General features: G+C 45.8%; 1 protein-coding gene across 1 annotated transcript in view; it reads right to left on the bottom strand.

Moving 5' to 3' along the window:
- The window catches only part of cachd1 (cache domain containing 1), a 247,767-nt gene extending 243,452 nt beyond the window's left edge, over positions 1-4,315 (bottom strand). The window contains exon 1 of the mRNA XM_085982697.1: positions 3,969-4,315. Coding sequence (XP_085838823.1) covers positions 3,969-4,235 — 267 coding nt within the window. The 5' untranslated portion in view covers positions 4,236-4,315. The remainder of the gene's footprint in view (positions 1-3,968) is intronic.
- Positions 4,316-16,629: the final 12,314 nt, after the last annotated feature.

The following is a 16,629-nucleotide window of genomic DNA, read 5'->3' as shown; positions in this document are numbered from 1 at the left end:
TGACCCAGCGACGATCTATTTCCAAGTCAGGATGGTGTGTGATTTGGAGGGGAACTTGGAGGTGGTGGTGTTCCCATGCGCCTGCTGCCCTTGTCCTTCTAGGTGGAAGAGGTCGCGGATTTGGGAGGTGCTGCTGAAGAAGCTTTGGCGAGTTGCTGCCATGCACCTTGTAGATGGTACAAACTGCAGCTACAGTACACTGGTGGTGGAGGGAGTGAATGTTTAAGGTGGTGGATGGGGTGCCAATCAAGCGGGCTGCTTTGTCCTGGATGGTGTCGAGCTTTGCGAGTGTTGTTGGAGCTGCATTCATCCAAGCAAGTGGAGAGTATTCCATCACACTCCTTACTTGTATCTTGTAGATGGTGGAAAGGTTTTGGGGAGTCAGGAGGCGAGACACTCGCCGCAGAATACCTAGCCTCTGACCTGCTCTTGTTGCCACAGTATTTATGTAGCTGGTCCAGTTAAGTTTCTGGTCAATGGTGACCCCCAGGATGTTGATGGTGGGGAATTCAGTGATGGTAATACCGTTGAATGTCAAGGGGTGGTGGTTAGACTCTCGCTTGTTGGATATAGTCATTGCCTGGCACTTCTGTGGCGCAAATGTTACCAGCCCAACCTTGAACGTCGTCCAGGTCTTGTTGCATGCGAGCATGGACTGCTTCATAATCTGAGGAGTTGCGAATGGCACTGAACACTGTGCAGTCATCAGCGAACATCTGCATTTCTGACCTTATGTTGGAGGGAAGATCATTGATGAAGTAGCTGAAGATGGTTGGACCTAGGATACTGCCCTGAGGAACTCCTGCAGCGATATCCTGGGGCTGTGATGATTGACCTTCAACCACCACAACCATCTTCCTTTGTGCTAGGTATGACTCCAGCCAGTGGAGAGTTTTCCCCCTGATTCCCATTGACTTCAGTTTTATTAGGGCTCCTTGATGCCACACCCGGTCAAATGCTGCCTTGATGTCAAGGGCAGTCATTCTCACCTCACCTCTGGAATTCAGCTCCTTTATCCATGTTTGGACCAAGGCTGTAATGTGCTCTGGAGCCAAGTGGTCCTGGCAAAACCCAAACTGGGCATCAGTGAACAGGTTATTGGTGAGTAAGTGCCGCTTGATAGCACTGTTGATGACACCTTCCATCATTTTGCTGATAATTGAGAGTAGACTGATGGGGCGGTAATTGGTCGGATTGCATTTGTCCTGCTTGTTGTGGACAGGACATATCTGGGCAGTTTTCCACATTGTCGGATAAATGCCAGTGTTGTAGCTGTACTGGAACAGCTTGGCTAGAGGCGCAGCTAGTTCTGGAGCACAAGTCTTCAGTACGATAGCCTTTGCTGTATCCAGTGCGTTCAGCCGTTTCTTGATATCATGTGGAGTGAATCAAATTGGCTGAAGACTGGCTTCTGTGATGGTGGGAACCTCAGGAGTAAGCTTTCAAATCCTCATGGGTTTTTCCCAACCTCATGCTGACTCACACAACCCATTATTTATATAATTAAGAACAACAGTAGTCTGTATAAATAAATAATTACATTTTGTGACTTCCATAAACATCTGAAGGTAAAGGTTGGGTCAAGGCCTGGCTGTGATGCCCTACCACAGTCAAATAGCTTGGCAACACTCACTGTCAAGGCTCGCCTATGAAAATTGCCACATGGGCAAAGTACCAGAAGCTTCGCAGTACTTGTGAAACCATACCGCAGCAGAAAGCAGCACCGTCAGAGGAACAGGAGAAAAAAAATTCTAAAAGTAGTTACAGAAGCTTTCAAATCCTCATGGATTCTTCCCAACCTCGTGCTGACTCACACAACCCATTATTTATATAATTACGAACAACAGTAGTCTGTATAAATAAATAATTACATTTTGTGACTTCCATAAACATCTGAAGGAACCAAAATGGTTTTAGGACCTGTATTATTACAAATTGTCAAAAGATACTATCCTTAAATAGTGGGTTAATTAAATTTGAAAGGAGCTGTATTTGTATCCTCTTGCATTAGGCAATTTATAAATTAAAGCTTACAGGGAAACACACAAAAGGAAGGGGAGACACTGTGTGGATAGCAAGGCAGGAATACTGGTCCTGAGCTACAAGCTTCCCTCAGTGCCTGCCCCATTCCACACAGGTGGGAATGAAGAGAGAGTGAGAGAAATATAAACACCTCCTCTCTTGAAGGTGCTTATCCTTGTTGTGGTACCGTTCTACTGCGCATACTAGTCAAAAGGCTATTGGCACACACACAGACTTTCCAAGCAGTCAGATCTCAGTCAGAAGCTAGAACCCAGCTGATTTTCCCCTCCCTAGCTTGGGAGCACTGAGTACAATGTAGCAACCACAGCGCGCCGCCACCCCCCCCCCATCTCCCCCCCTCGCCCCCCCCCTCAGTTGCTGCCCTGGCTGTGATCAGCCAGCTGCGTACAGACCAGGGATCAAATCTGGGATTTCCTGGTCTCTGTTTAATACCACATCACACTACACTGACTGCCTAAATCACTGGGGTAGCTCAAGCTCGTCTTTCTTATTATACGAATAATAAAAAGCCAATCAACATTTACTGGAGCCTAACCTATAAACAACAAAGAGAGGGACTGTAGGGGTCATTAAGACCCCGACCCATCCAAGCAAAATCTTCCCACATCTTAAAGTGGCACACAGTCCGAGCATATTTAACACCTCCTTGACGGTCAGGCCCATTTGCTTTCACCTTTTGTCAGCCCCACACAGACTTAAGATGCCATCCGTCCTCATGTTTGTCACTGATGTCTATGGGCAGGGAACAGAAGCAAAAGCGATAGATTTTAACCTTGAGATTGTCTCTTGCACTGCACATTAAAGAGTGGTGAAGCATATTTTAAAAAATAAAGTTATAATTCAACACACAATTAGTAGGTATTAACACAAAAATATCAAGACATTTTTATTGAGATTACAAAGTTAATGCTTTGGTGACATTTTAATATTTGGAGGTGTGAGCTTAAGAAATGGGAAAAGGGATGAGAATTGAACTACGCAAACACATCTGAATACAAACATTACTTCAATCGCATTACTGATGTGAAGCCTGTACTGCTTGGGATAATGGAATAGAGAAGCCACAGGTCAGAGGCACCCATGGATCACCAATGATCCCCAAATCCTTTCATCCTCAATCTGGGAGCATCATGCAAGCCAAACAATGTGAGGCTAAAAAATTTTAAAGTGTAAAGTCTACATTAGACACAGGTTATGGTCAAGAAGGAAAACTTAATGAAGACTAAATAGCTTGATACCGAGATTGAATTAGATACAAGGTTTCAAGCAAATATCCAATATACGTAGCAATATCCAATAGTGAGGGAATTCCATAAATAAATGAATGAAGAGGAAGAGAACAATGGCTGGAAATGGGATAGCGCATTGGGAACAAGACAAAAGAGACGTGGTACATGGATGTGAATGATGAATAGTATAGCTTGCACAGAATGGGAAAAGCAGACTGTCTGATATTGGGAAGGGGACACTGAACATGGCTGGAAATGGTGAATGAGAATTGGGATCAGAAGGTCTTTCAGATTGGAAATACGATGGTCAATGGTGGATAGCAAATAAAATAGGCAATGTTTGGAATAGGTGCAGACTTATCCAGATTAATTTTATAAATCAGTATGACAGCAGGCGCCACTATCCAGCCCTCCCAAACAATTATTAGCAATACATCAGTTCACATATATTAACTAAACGAGGTAAACTCATTCTTACTAGGAATCTTCATCCATAAGGATGGATACAGTTTCTCGAGAAACTTATGCACCCAAGATTAGAGGAAACAATAAACTGGAACGTTATAGGAGCAGGTTCCCCTAAATGGAAGATCCATTTATTTATATTATAGGAAGGATATACAGCAGCCAGGTGTTTTGGCAGAGAATATCGCAGGGAATCGGGACCATCCACCGGAGAACAATCCATGTTCTTACCTGCATGTTGAAGACTCCAAGCTCACTGGTGGCCAGGACTCGCATCTGATTCGCAAGAACTTGTGCCTCATCCAGTATGGCAAAGTCTCCGGATTGGGGCGGAGCGGCTGCGGCTGCCGGTGAGAAGAGCAGGAAGAGGGCGGCGAGGAGAGCGCTCAGCCGGCAGGAGCGATCGGCACTGCGGGGCCGCTGAGATACTGCCATGGCCGGGACCCACACCGAATACCCAGCTCCCATTTCAACACATCCGTGGCTCCCTCTCGCCATGATGAAGAGAAAAAAAACTGTATATACAAAAAAAACTTCTCAAACTCTGCCACAAACTTTGCCCCCCTCAAAAAAAAAACTGCTGCCCGCACCCCCCCCCAAAACAATACAATGCACGAATCTTTCCAAATCTAAGTCTTTTTTTATCCTCCAAATATAAACAAAATGTCCCAAAAAAAAGTTTATTCCACTGAGATTCCCTAAAACAGCTCTCTCCAAATGCGAATCCCGGGACTCGCTGCGAACTCTATGGGAAAAAACGCTTGGATTCCAGCTACAAAGGATCACTGCAAACCCCGGGCTGGATTTCATGCTAAAATACAAGCACTATAACCATGGCAACCTCACCTACGAAATGATATCATGAACGCAAAACATACTTGCAAAGAAGATGCAAAACGCAGATTTTTACTTCTCTTCTTTTCGGTCGCTTTAATAATCATCTCTCCCCACCCGCAACTGTTAACTGTATAAAAGCCAAAACGTGAATACTGCTCCCACTTCTGGGGAGGATTTCCTGCCACCTCTCTGACACTTACATAGGATACAAGAAAAATAGGTGCTGATCTGAGATAGCTCTCACTTCTAAACTCTGTGTACAGCACAACCCACCTGATCTGTTATTTTATTAACGCCTTTATGTTTAGTAGTCCTCTGAACATTCCTCTTTTGTTTCTCCTAAACTCCAATACACCATCCTCCATGTTCTTCATCCTCTCTGTATTCTCATTGCATTGAAATCAAAACTGATCTCATTGTCATTCAGTCGAATTCATTCTTTCCCAGCACCTCAAAATTGTGCCTCTTTTACCTCCTTGAGTATTCTTTTCTTCCTGAAATCTACTGGCTTTTAAACCCCAAGCTTGGCATCGCTTAGCCTCTATTTAATTCATTTTGCCCTCGCTATTATTCTTCCTATCCTTGATGATGTCCTCCTGCACTTAAGTTTCTCAGCAATAAAAACATTTGCAAATCCAAGTCCACTCAAAAAATAAAATCCACTCCGCTTTTTTCAGGAACGTTATATTTGCAAATCAGAGAAGGGAGACATCGGTCGGCAATTCAAATCTTTTGGGAGATTAAGAAATTGCTAAAAGATTTAACAAAGTGTTAAATAGGAGGAATAATTGAATATACTTTTTTGTATTGTGAAATGCAGATTTGAGTGCAGTCTTTAAATTGTTTATCTTGTTTGTTTGGAAGTAGAACCCCGACACTCCCCTCTTTTCCCATGGCGTTTACCTGCCTGGGTAGACTTGGAAACCTGCTGGTTTGCCTTTCTCTTCTAGTCTGTGGTTTCAATTTACAATGGAGTGTTTCTTTTATCAAGCTTTTCCTGCTCACAACATCTTGTGGCAGTCTTAAAATGTTGTTCGAAAGAATTAGATTTATTTTCCAGAAAAATCCTTACACCTTTTTCTTTCCCAATGGAAATCTATATTTTACAAGGAACATTCTTTACGGGACTTTTTAAAAAGTAATTATGAATACACAATACATATATTGTATGTTCATAAGTTTTTATGATCTGTTTGGCTGGTGGGCACCACATAACCTCTAAATTGAGCTCTGATTGTTTGCTGCTAACCGTGTACTGTACTTCGTAAGGATCAATTCGATTCAAGATTCAGTATGTTAGTTGCTATCTTGATCCGCTCAGTCCCTAGCCCCCCTCCCCACCTTCCAGCTCCAACTCGGGCCCAGCCTCTCACTTTTGAGTGTGGCTTCCCCCCTTACTGACGGGCCTGACCTACTTGTTTTTGGGCATTGCATCTTTCCGCTGCTTGCTCCCAGGTCTTGGTCTCCGACTCAATCCTGGGTCTTGCTGTGAGCCCTAATGTGGAGCCTGGACCAGTGGCCAGGGCCTGAAGTTGGGGCTGGGACACAGGGAGATGGGGCAACAACACAGGAGTAAACAAAATGTTGAGTTAATGTCCAGGAGTAAGTGAAAGGCAGAGTCAGAATTGTCTGTATCTCTTGACACATCATTTAAATTTGTAATTCAGCAGAATCTGTTTTCCTAGAAAAAAGACTTGCATTTATATAGCGCCTTTCACGACCACTGGACGTCCCAAAGCACTTTACAGCCAATTAAGTACTTTTTGAACTGTAGTCACTGTTTTAATGTAGGAAACGCAGCAGACAATTTGCGCACAGCAAGCTCCCACAAACAGCAATGTGATAATGACCAGATAATCTGTTTCAGTGATGTTGATTGAAGGATAAATATTGGGCAGGACACCAGGGATATTTTTGTATATGGAGTATTGTGTACAGTATTGGTCTCCTTATTTAAGGAAGGATGTAAATGCATTGGAAGCAGTTCAGAGAAGGTTTACTAGATTAATACCTGGAATGGGTGGGTTGACTTATGAGGAAAGGTTGGACAGGCTAGGTTTGTATCTGCTGGAGTTTAGAAGAGTAAGAGGTGACTTGATTGAAACATATAAGATCCTGAGGGGTCTTGACAGGGTGGATGTGGAGAAGATGTTTCCTCTTGTGGGAGAATCTAGAACTAGGGGTCGCCCATTTAAGACAGAGATGAGAATTTTTTTCTCACAGAGGGTCGTGAGTCTTTGGAACTCTCTTCCTCAGAGGGCGGTAGAAGCAGAGTCTTTGAATATTTTTAAGGCAGAGGTAGATAGATTCTTGATAAGCAAGGGGGTGAAAGGTTATCGGGGGTAGGCAGGAATGTGGAGTAATCAGATCAGCCATGATCTTATTGAATGGCAGAGCAGGCTCGAGGGGCCAAGTGGCCTACTCCTGCTCCTAATTCATATGTTCATATAACTCCCCTGGTCGTCTTCTAAATAGTGCCATAGGATCTTTTACGTTCACCTGAGAGGGCAGACGGGGCCTCGGTTTAACCTTTTATCCGAAAGGTGGCACCTCCAACAGTGCACTCCCTCAGTCCTGCACTGGAGTGTCAGCCTAGATTTTTGTGCTCAAGTCTCTGGAGTGGGACTTGAACCCACAACCTTCTGACTCAGAGGCGAGAGTGCTAACAACTGAGCCATGGCTGACACCATAGCTTGGTAAGGTTCGCTGTGATCTGGCAGGAACCTTGAAAATCCTGGCACACTTGGTATGTTACTCCAGTTCAAAAAATGTCTGCTAGAGCTTTAAAACTCTTTAAATCAATAGCAACTGGAACATGGACCAGAAATTACTGGAGCCAGGGGACAGATTCAACGACTTGATCCTAGACTTCTCAAGAAGTCAAGGAAACCGTGAGCTGGGTGTTTGACCAGAACCAGGATCAGCAGTGGTGGACGCTGCCATCCAGACCATATTACATGATCTGTTCATCTGCAAGTGGGACATCCATTGGTTGTATAAAAAATTGCAAGGAATTGATCCTTTATCTTGCCTCTGAGGGTAACCTTCTAAGTTAACTTGGAATTATTTTTTAAAGAGAGACAGTGTCTTTCAATGGTTGTGTATGGGGTTTCTCTTGCTTGCTCTGGTCTCCTGCCAGGCTTCTTGCAATAATTACCCGTGAGTGGTTCGACCCACTCGCCCCTGCAGTTCTCGACCTTGGACGTAGGTGCAGGGAGCTGTAGTGCAGAAAAACTCAATAGACCAGGTCGAATAGCACGAAATGGATGCCTTTATTGAACAGTTTGCAACATTATAAAATACATGTCATATGTGCAGATTAAAGAAACTACAAGCATGCACACATCTATAAACTTAACTCTATAGAAATGGGGAACACACGGCACATCGTAAAAGGGGTAACACATTACAACTACCCTTAACCCCCTCCCCTAGACCTAACTAAGTTTCGACTTGAGGAACTCGGGATCATGCTCACCACTTTAAGAATTGCAAAAAAGGGGTTCACAGCCTTTCGACACCGCTTGCCGTTGTCACGTGGGTTTGGAAGCTTCTGGCGCAGCTTGTTTTCCTCTTGGTTCTCCTGCGATGAGGCAGCCGATACAGCCTTGGTGAGCGCTCGCCACGGATGAATCCGTTACCGGTGTGATGTTAAGAACTGGATGCACATGGATGACTCCATTACCGATGTGATGTTGAGACACTGGAATGCTGTGCCCTGAGTGTCTTCTTCTCCGGCCTGGGTCGTCGATCTCTCGATGGTCTTCCCCGGGGCGGGACGCTGGTCCCAAAAAGCCCTTTTCATACAGTCATAATTGTCCTTCTGATTTGAAGCAGAGCTGGAGTACAGGGTGTCTTCTTCTTCAGCCTAGGTCGATGATCTCCCGACAAAAGTACCCGGGCCACCCTCGTCGTCTTCCCGTCGTGGCCGGGCCTTGCCTGGCCGAGCTGGCTTCCAAGCCGAAGTCTTCTCGTCGTCTTCCGTTCCGAACCGAAGTGCTGTGTGAAGGTCTGAACCGAAAAGTCTGTCCCGAAGCGTTTTTGAAGCATTGAAGAAGTGAACCCCTGATGGACTTTTCAATCCACAGTTATACCTTTTTGGAACATTCTTATCTCCCGCCAAATCATAGTCCTGTCTTTGTAATAATTTTGGCAGGCAGAACTCTCTGCAGGGGTGTTTTGTCTTCATAACGGGAGCCGGTGATAGCTTAACTGGCCTTCCTGGGCCGATAATGTCTTTGCTTTGTCACCGTAACTCGGTTTGTATATTGATCGGTCTGGCGATTGCCCTTGATGGCTGTTAAACGGCTTCTCTTTGTACAGTAAATGGGTTAAAGTGTTCATTCAATTGTCCGCCCATTTCTTGATGGGCCTCATCCTGCTACCCAAATCTGGCCTGTACTTATAATCTAATCAATATGTATACTCAGTTCCATGAGTTTCGGCTTCCCGAAACTGGTTTTCGCGGGCTTAATGTCCTCAATCCACAAGCCTGTCTGGCTTGCAGTAACAGAAATTCAAATGGTCCCAGAAGCTGGTCACGAGGTCTGGCGGCCATTTTGTGTGCCCTTTTATCAAAGGTTTCTCTGTACAAGCTTCTTTTAGTCAATAAAGCTGTCTTATTAACCCTAATTTCCTGCGTGATTATTTGATGAAAATTTTCGAATCTTACACTTGTATGGTTTCTCGTGAGTTGGTCTGATCCCTTGCAAGCAGGAAATGCGTCTCTTATGAGCTCTCCCTCACAGAGGCTAATGCATCCTGGACCCAACTGAGATAAATTGCATAAGAGAATTTATGTAGGGTTTCCACTCCCAATCCTTTTACTAAGCAGAAATACCAAACCCAGGATTAGACTGATCGGTTGCGCCCCCTTTGGGGCACTAACTTCGCCGGGGCACAACTTTTAGCTCTTTCAGCTTCATACTAGCTATTTTAATATTTATGGAATACTTCTGTTGCACATTGTCCATAATAAATTTCATCATTGTTCTGCCCACTTACATATTAGACCCAATTTTGTGATGGAAACTGATGGGCCTTCAATAACCACAAAACTAGAAGTTATAGACTTAAACAAGTTGGCTTTTAATCACTAAGATCAGAGCTAACATCTCAACACGCCGACTGGTTCACAGGAATGAGTCATACAGATCCTGGGATCTTTATGTAAGAGAAGTCAGGGGCGGAGCCAAGAGCCAAGACCTGGAACCTCCCAGGTTAGTCGGGAAAGAGGAAGTGAAACTATACACAGTGGGGGAGGGTAATATACATGAGTGCAAAACGAATACAGGATCAAGACAAACAGATTTCATTACATTCACCCCTTCTATAGATTTAGTCCATCGGGGTGATGTTTCTTAAAAGTTGGTATAAGTGAGTCTGTCAGGAGGTTTTGCAGTTCTCAAGTGATCGGCACAAAGCCGGTTGGGGTGCCTCTAGGAGAGTGGATTCTGGTTCCTCCGCTGTCCGGGCCTCCGCAGTGTCTTCCAGGTTATCTGCAGTGTCCTCCAGGTTAAAGTTGGGTATTGATACCTCTGGGCGTCCTGTCTCTTTGTAGTGTAGGTCTTCATCGGGTAGTCTCCCATCGTTCTCTCCGCTCCCCGAGGGAGCGAGGTCTTTTATGGAAACAGTGTCCTCTCGCCCGTCAGAGTATTCGATATAGGCGTACTGAGGGTTTGCATGGAGGAGCTGTACCTTTTCCACAAGGGGGTCCGTTTTATGGCCTCTCACGTGCTTCTGCAATAGTACTGTCCCCGGAGACGTCAGCCACACGGGTAGAGATATGCCTGAGGTGGCTTTCCGGGGGAAAACGAACATCTTTTCGTGAGGGGTAGCGTTAGTGGCAGCACATAACAGAGACCTTATGGAGTGTAGCACGTCTGGGAGGACTTCCTGCCAGCGGGAGGTTGGAAGGCCTTTTGACTTTAAGGCTAACGTGACAGCCTTCCAAACAGTAGCATTCTCCCTTTCCACTTGCCCATTACCCCGGGGGTTGTAGCTAGTGGTTCTGCTAGTGGCTATCCCCTTCGAGAGCAAGAACTGGCGCAGCTCGTCACTCATGAATGACGTCCCCCTATCGCTGTGTATATAGTTCGGCATGCCAAACATGCAGAATAGATTACAGAGACACTTGATGACCGTGGCACTGGTCATGTCTGGGCAGGGAATGGTGAAGGGGAAGCGGGAATATTCATCAATGATATTGAGGAAGTATACGTTACGGTCGGCAGAGGGAAGGGGTCCCTTGAAGTCCAGACTTAGGCGCTCGAATGGCCGTGTGGCTTTGATAAGGTGTGCACGGTCAGGCCTGTAGAAACGAGGCTTGCATTCCGCACAGATGCAGCAGGCTCTGGTCATTGCCCTGACCTCCTCGATGGAGTGGGGCAGATTGCGGGACTTTATAAAATGGTATAATCGGGTGACCCCTGGGTGACAGAGGTCGTTGTGGAGACCCTGTAATTTGTCCGTATGAATGCTGGCACACATTCCCCGCGATAGGGCGTCTGGGGGTTCATTAAGGGCTCCCGGCCTGTACATAATATCATAGTCGAACGTGGATAGTTCGATCCTCCACCTGAGTATTTTGTCATTCTTGATTTTCCCCCTTTGTTTGTTATTAAACATGAAAGCCACCGACCGCTGGTCGGTGAGCAGGGTGAAACGTTTGCCGGCTAGGTAGTGTCTCCAGTGCTGCACTGCCTCCACTATAGCCTGTGCCTCCTTCTCGACAGAAGAGTGCCTGATTTCAGGTCCCTGAAGGGTTCAGGAGAAGAAGGCCACAGGTCTCCCAGCCTGATTGAGGGTCGCAGCTAAGGCAAAGTCTGACGCATCGCTTTCGACTTGAAAGGGGATGCATTCGTCCACTGCACACACTGCAGCCCTTTCAATGTCCTGTTTAATACTGGTGAAAGCCTCCCGAGCTTCAGCTGATAGTGGGAAGGACATCGATTTAATGAGGGGTCGGGCCTTATCAGAGTAATTGGGCACCCATTGGGCATAATATGAAAAAAAATCCCAGGCACCTTTTTAAAGCTTTGGGATTGTGTGGCAGGGGCAGTTCCTTTAGGGGGCGTAATCGGTCAGGGTCCGGTCCAATTACCCCATCTTCCACCACACAGCCGAGGATACAGAGACGGGTTGTGTTGAAGACACATTTGTCTTCGTTGTAGGTTAGATTCAGCTTTAGGGCAGTTTTTTAAAATCTCGCAAGATTTAGATCGTGGTCTTGCTGGTTGTGCCCGCAGATAGTGACATTGTCCAGATAAGGGTAGGTAGCTTGTAGTTTATTCTCGTCAACCATGCGGTCCATCTCACGTTGGAAGACCGAGACCCCATTTGTTACTCCGAAGGGCACTCTGAGAAAATGGTAGAGGCGCCCGTTCGCCTCGAAGGCGGTGTATGGGCGGTCCCCCGTTCTAATGGGGAGCTGGTGATACGCGGATTTGAGGTCGATAGTCGAGAAGACTCGGTATTGCGCAATCTGGTTGACCATTTCTGATATGCGGGGTAAAGGGTAGGCGTCCAGCTGGGTATAAATATTAACAGTCTGGCTGTAGTCAATTACCATCCGTTTCTTTTCGCTATTTTTAACTATGACTACTTGGACACGCATGGGCTGGTACTGCATTCAATAATGCCTTCCCGCAGGAGTCTGTCCACTTCCGCCTTGATAAAGTGTCTGTCTTCCAGACTGTACCGTCTACTTTTGGTTGTTATGGGCCTACAGTTCGGAGCGAGATTAGCGAATAAAGAGGGCGGGCTGATTTTTAAGGTTGATAGGCCACAGACTGTGAGTGGCGGCTGGGACCCGCCATATGCTAGCGTGACACTTTCGTGGTGGCACTGGAAGTCCAGGCCCAAGATTACATTTACACAGAGTTCTGGCATCACGAGGAGTTTAAAATCCTTGTAGTCCGTGCCTTTTACAGTCAGTGTTACCACACAGTAGCCCAAAATGTCCGAAGTGTGGGGCTTAGCAGCCATAGCAATTCTGCTCCGTGTAGGGGTTACCGTTAATGAGTGCCGCCGTACCAGGCTAGGGTGGATAAAACTCTCGGTACTCCCACAGTCAATTAAACATTTTGTTAAATTCCCGTTTACCTGTATGTCCATCATGGATTTTGTCAACGGGTGTGGCCTGGATTGATCCACCGTGATCGAAGCCACTGTTGGGCCCTGGGCGGCCGTTGAGTCGGGAAAAGATGGCGGATCCCAAGATGGCGGCCCGCATGGCACGCACGAGGCGGTGACGGAGTTGGAAATCGGATTCCCCCCTGCAGACTTTGCTAAAATGCCCCTTTTTCTTACATTTGAAGCATGTAGCGTCCTTCGCTGGGCATCGTTGTCTGGGGTGCTTGGCCTGGCCGCAGAAGTAGCATTTCGGGCCTCGAGACATTGCCGCTGTAGTAGGACTCCTGGGTGAACTTCTGTGTGGGGACTCCGGCGGCATAGAGCTGGTCTGAGACCTGGATGGGGAAGATGGCTGATTCCAAGATGGCAGCCCCCTCGGCGCGCACGAGGCAGTGAGGGCCGCATGGCTGGAAGAATAAGAGTCAGAGTTTTTCTGGGCCACGTCCAGCGATCGCGCAGTGGCCACTGCCTTTTTTTAATCCAGGACCTCCTTCTCCAGCAGTCTCTGCCGGATATAATTCGATTTGAGGCCCGTGATGAAGGAATCGCGGACCAATTCGTCAGAGTACGCGTTGGCCGTCACGGCCTTGCAGTTACAGTCCCGGACCAGATCCTTTAGGCCCTGTAAGAAATCGTCCATTGATTCCTCTGGTCGCTGCCTGCGTGTAGCCAGCAGGTGTCTGGCGTACACTTCGTTTACCAGCCTCTGGTATTGGGCCTTCAGGATAGTGATGGCCACCATGTAAGAGGTGGCATCCCGGATGAACGAATAAATCCGATGACTTACGCGAGTCGTCAGTAGACTCAGTTTATCTACCTCGCTAGCGGATGAGGCCCCCGCGAAGAGTTCGAAGCATTTGAGCCAGTGTCCAAATTGATTTGATGCTTCAGCAGAATGTGGATCCAAGTCCAGACGCTCTGGTTTTAGGAGTCGATCCATCCTAGTATTCTTTAGTGATTAAAATTGATGGGCCTTCAATAACCACAAAACTAGAAGTTATAGACTTAAACAAGTTGGCTTTTAATCACTAAGATCAGAGCTAACATCTCAACACGCCGACTGGTTCACAGGAATGAGTCATACAGATCCTGGGATCTTTATGTAAGAGAAGTCAGGGGCGGAGCCAAGAGCCAAGACCTGGAACCTCCCAGGTTAGTCGGGAAAGAGGAAGTGAAACTATACACAGTGGGGGAGGGTAATATACATGAGTGCAAAACGAATACAGGATCAAGACAAACAGATTTCATTACAGAAACAAAATCAGGGCTGTGTCCATTGGTGACGTGTTTGGGAGGGCCGTAGGTCGTGGGAAAAAAATGAGCAAGAAGTTTTGCGATATTAGGAAGAGTGCCAAAATATCCACTCTTGCATTTATTATTTTACTACAAGATAGAGTATACATGGCAGGAATCAAAATTGTGAGTCACTGCATGCACAGGGAAGTCACATAGAAACCTTTCAGGGGTGCAATTGGTCTTGGGCGGTACATCAAAATGGGTGATAGTGAATTGGCAGCCCATGTTACACCCCATATGATTTTCTTTTCAATTGACTTTCATTTTGCCCAAAACCAATTTCACCCCTTTTCTCTTTTTCTATGCACTTTTTTTATTGCCAAAATGCTGCAGGGCACTTTTTTGTGGGGCACAAATACCTCACACTTTGACACATAAATGTTGAAGGACATGCTCTGAACCAACAGTGACCCAGAAACTACATGCATTCCACACTGGAATTCACTGACACAAGGGAAAATGTGGATTGGCCACTGGGTACCCTGCCAATTTCTAACATCTGGATATCTGGTGTGTACTTCCAGGAAAATGCTAACAAGATCTGAGGGGCTGGTCCTTGATATTTTTGGCCTAGAGTCTGTGGAAGGAGGAGGGAAATGTGAGATTGGAAGCTCTCCCTCATATACATTAGCTTCTGGTCCTGCAATGCCTCAAATATAAAATTCTCATCCTCGTGTTTAAATTCCTCCCTGGCTTCACCCATCCCTATCTCTAACCTTCTCCCCATACTTCTCCATTTCACTGATTCAAGCCTGTTGTGTATCCCTCACCCCTCCTCCACCTCGCCATAGCATTGTTGGCTGTGCCTTCAACCCATGTTCTGGAATTCCTCCTCAAACTCCTCTTCCTCTTTACCCCTCTCATCCATTAAGACCCTCCTTAAAATGGGCAACTAGGCATGGGCAATAAATTTTGGTCTTTCTAGTAACACCCATATTCCAAGAATAAATTTTTAAAAACCATCTCTTTAACCAAGGTCATCCATTCTAACATCTACTTTTGTTCAGTGTACATTTTTTATTTATGCCTCTGTGCAGCATCTATTTTTTACATTAAAAGCATGATATAAATGCAAATTGTTGTTGCTGCAAGCTTGCAGCAGACTATGGTCATTTTGGAATACTTTTGCTGGGCTATAGAGAAGCATTGTGCCTGAACGCAAACAGTTACTTTAGCATCTCAATGGAATGCTGTACAGCAATTCTGACTGAGGAAAATGTTTCATTGTATTTACATTCCACAGCTGTGTGGGGTTTTCTCACTGTGGTATTCAGCCATGGCTGCAGATGATAGCCCTGTTCTCCTGGCAAGTATCTGTCAGCTTATGTGAGCCTTCAAATAATGAGGGCATTGCATTTTGAAAGCATCATGGAAGCTTTCTGTATAACAGGCATGTAATTGCATTGTGATCTTTCTGCAGTAAGGCATCAGCTGAACATTAATTGAAAAACCTTTTTGTTCACATAGGCAATCAGGTTGTTGTGAGGAACCCTGATGCCTACACGGGTACCAGCTACTAGAGCCTCAGCTCGTGGTGATCCTGACACCCAGTAAAGGTTCGTCGCCCTATCTGAAGAGAATATGATGACGGTGTTGCCCCTTGCAAACATAAGCCCTGAATCTCCTGCCAATTGAGTGTCAATATCATACAATCTGAGCAGGGGGGAAAACAATATTGGAACTGGATCCGCTGAAGTTCCACACACTGTAATTTCCACCAAAAGTGGAGGCAAGGACCACCTGCAGCCCCTCCCAGCAGACTTAAGGAAATTATGGGATAATAACAAGATGACGTCACCCGTCCGAAATCCTGTCCTTTCTGTCAAGGTTTCTCGCAACTGAACACATTTCTAGGCGTTACTGCCTTCAGCAGTGGATTAAGACCAAAGTAAGTTTTAAACCTACTACTTTGACTCCAAACAACTGACAATAACTTGACCATTATAAAAGCAATGTAATTTTTTTTGTTTTGAAGTTGTGCAGTGGGCCTTCAATCTGCCTCAGTATAGGCTGGCTCCTGCAAGGTTCAAGGGGCACTCCTGCATTCCAGGTTTGTTCCACCCAGATAGCAAAGTATTCAGTTGGCTTCTGGGGACAAGGGTAACCCTTCTCCCATGGCTCATGATACCTATATGGCTCCCAAAGTACTTGCGGAGGAGAGGTAAATAAGGTCATCATAGAGCACACGAATGACATGTAGAAGTGTCAGTTCTGCTGTCCTAATCATTCTGGAGGGATGCAGTATACTCCTAGCAGAGTCTCGGAAATAGTGTTAGCTTACTGCGTTCTTCAAAATTATGCCCTGCAAGAAAGACTTGTCATTGGATATCCCTAAGAAAAGCAAGGCAGGAAGGAGCGTGGCTGTATCACGCAGAGGAACATCAGCAATAGCAGAAGAGGCAGAAGAGCAAACTGTATCTGCAGCAAGACCCATTCAACAACAACTTATAAATGGCTTGAATCAGTAAATGAACCTCTATTGTGGTTTCTAACTGCAGCTGAAGCTATTTGGGTTCAAGTGGATCAAGATTATGACCTCAAATTGATATGTCACTTGTTGTAGGCCTCCAGGCCACGGAGCCCATTTTGATGAAACTTTCTGGGCACAAATAATTTTGTTTTGAAC

This window comes from Somniosus microcephalus, chromosome 3 (genome assembly GCF_052327205.1).
Source record: "Somniosus microcephalus isolate GS21.2 chromosome 3, FLI_Smic_1.0, whole genome shotgun sequence".
NCBI classification, from domain to species: domain Eukaryota; kingdom Metazoa; phylum Chordata; class Chondrichthyes; order Squaliformes; family Somniosidae; genus Somniosus; species Somniosus microcephalus.
This window is presented reverse-complemented; position numbering and strand designations above follow the sequence as displayed.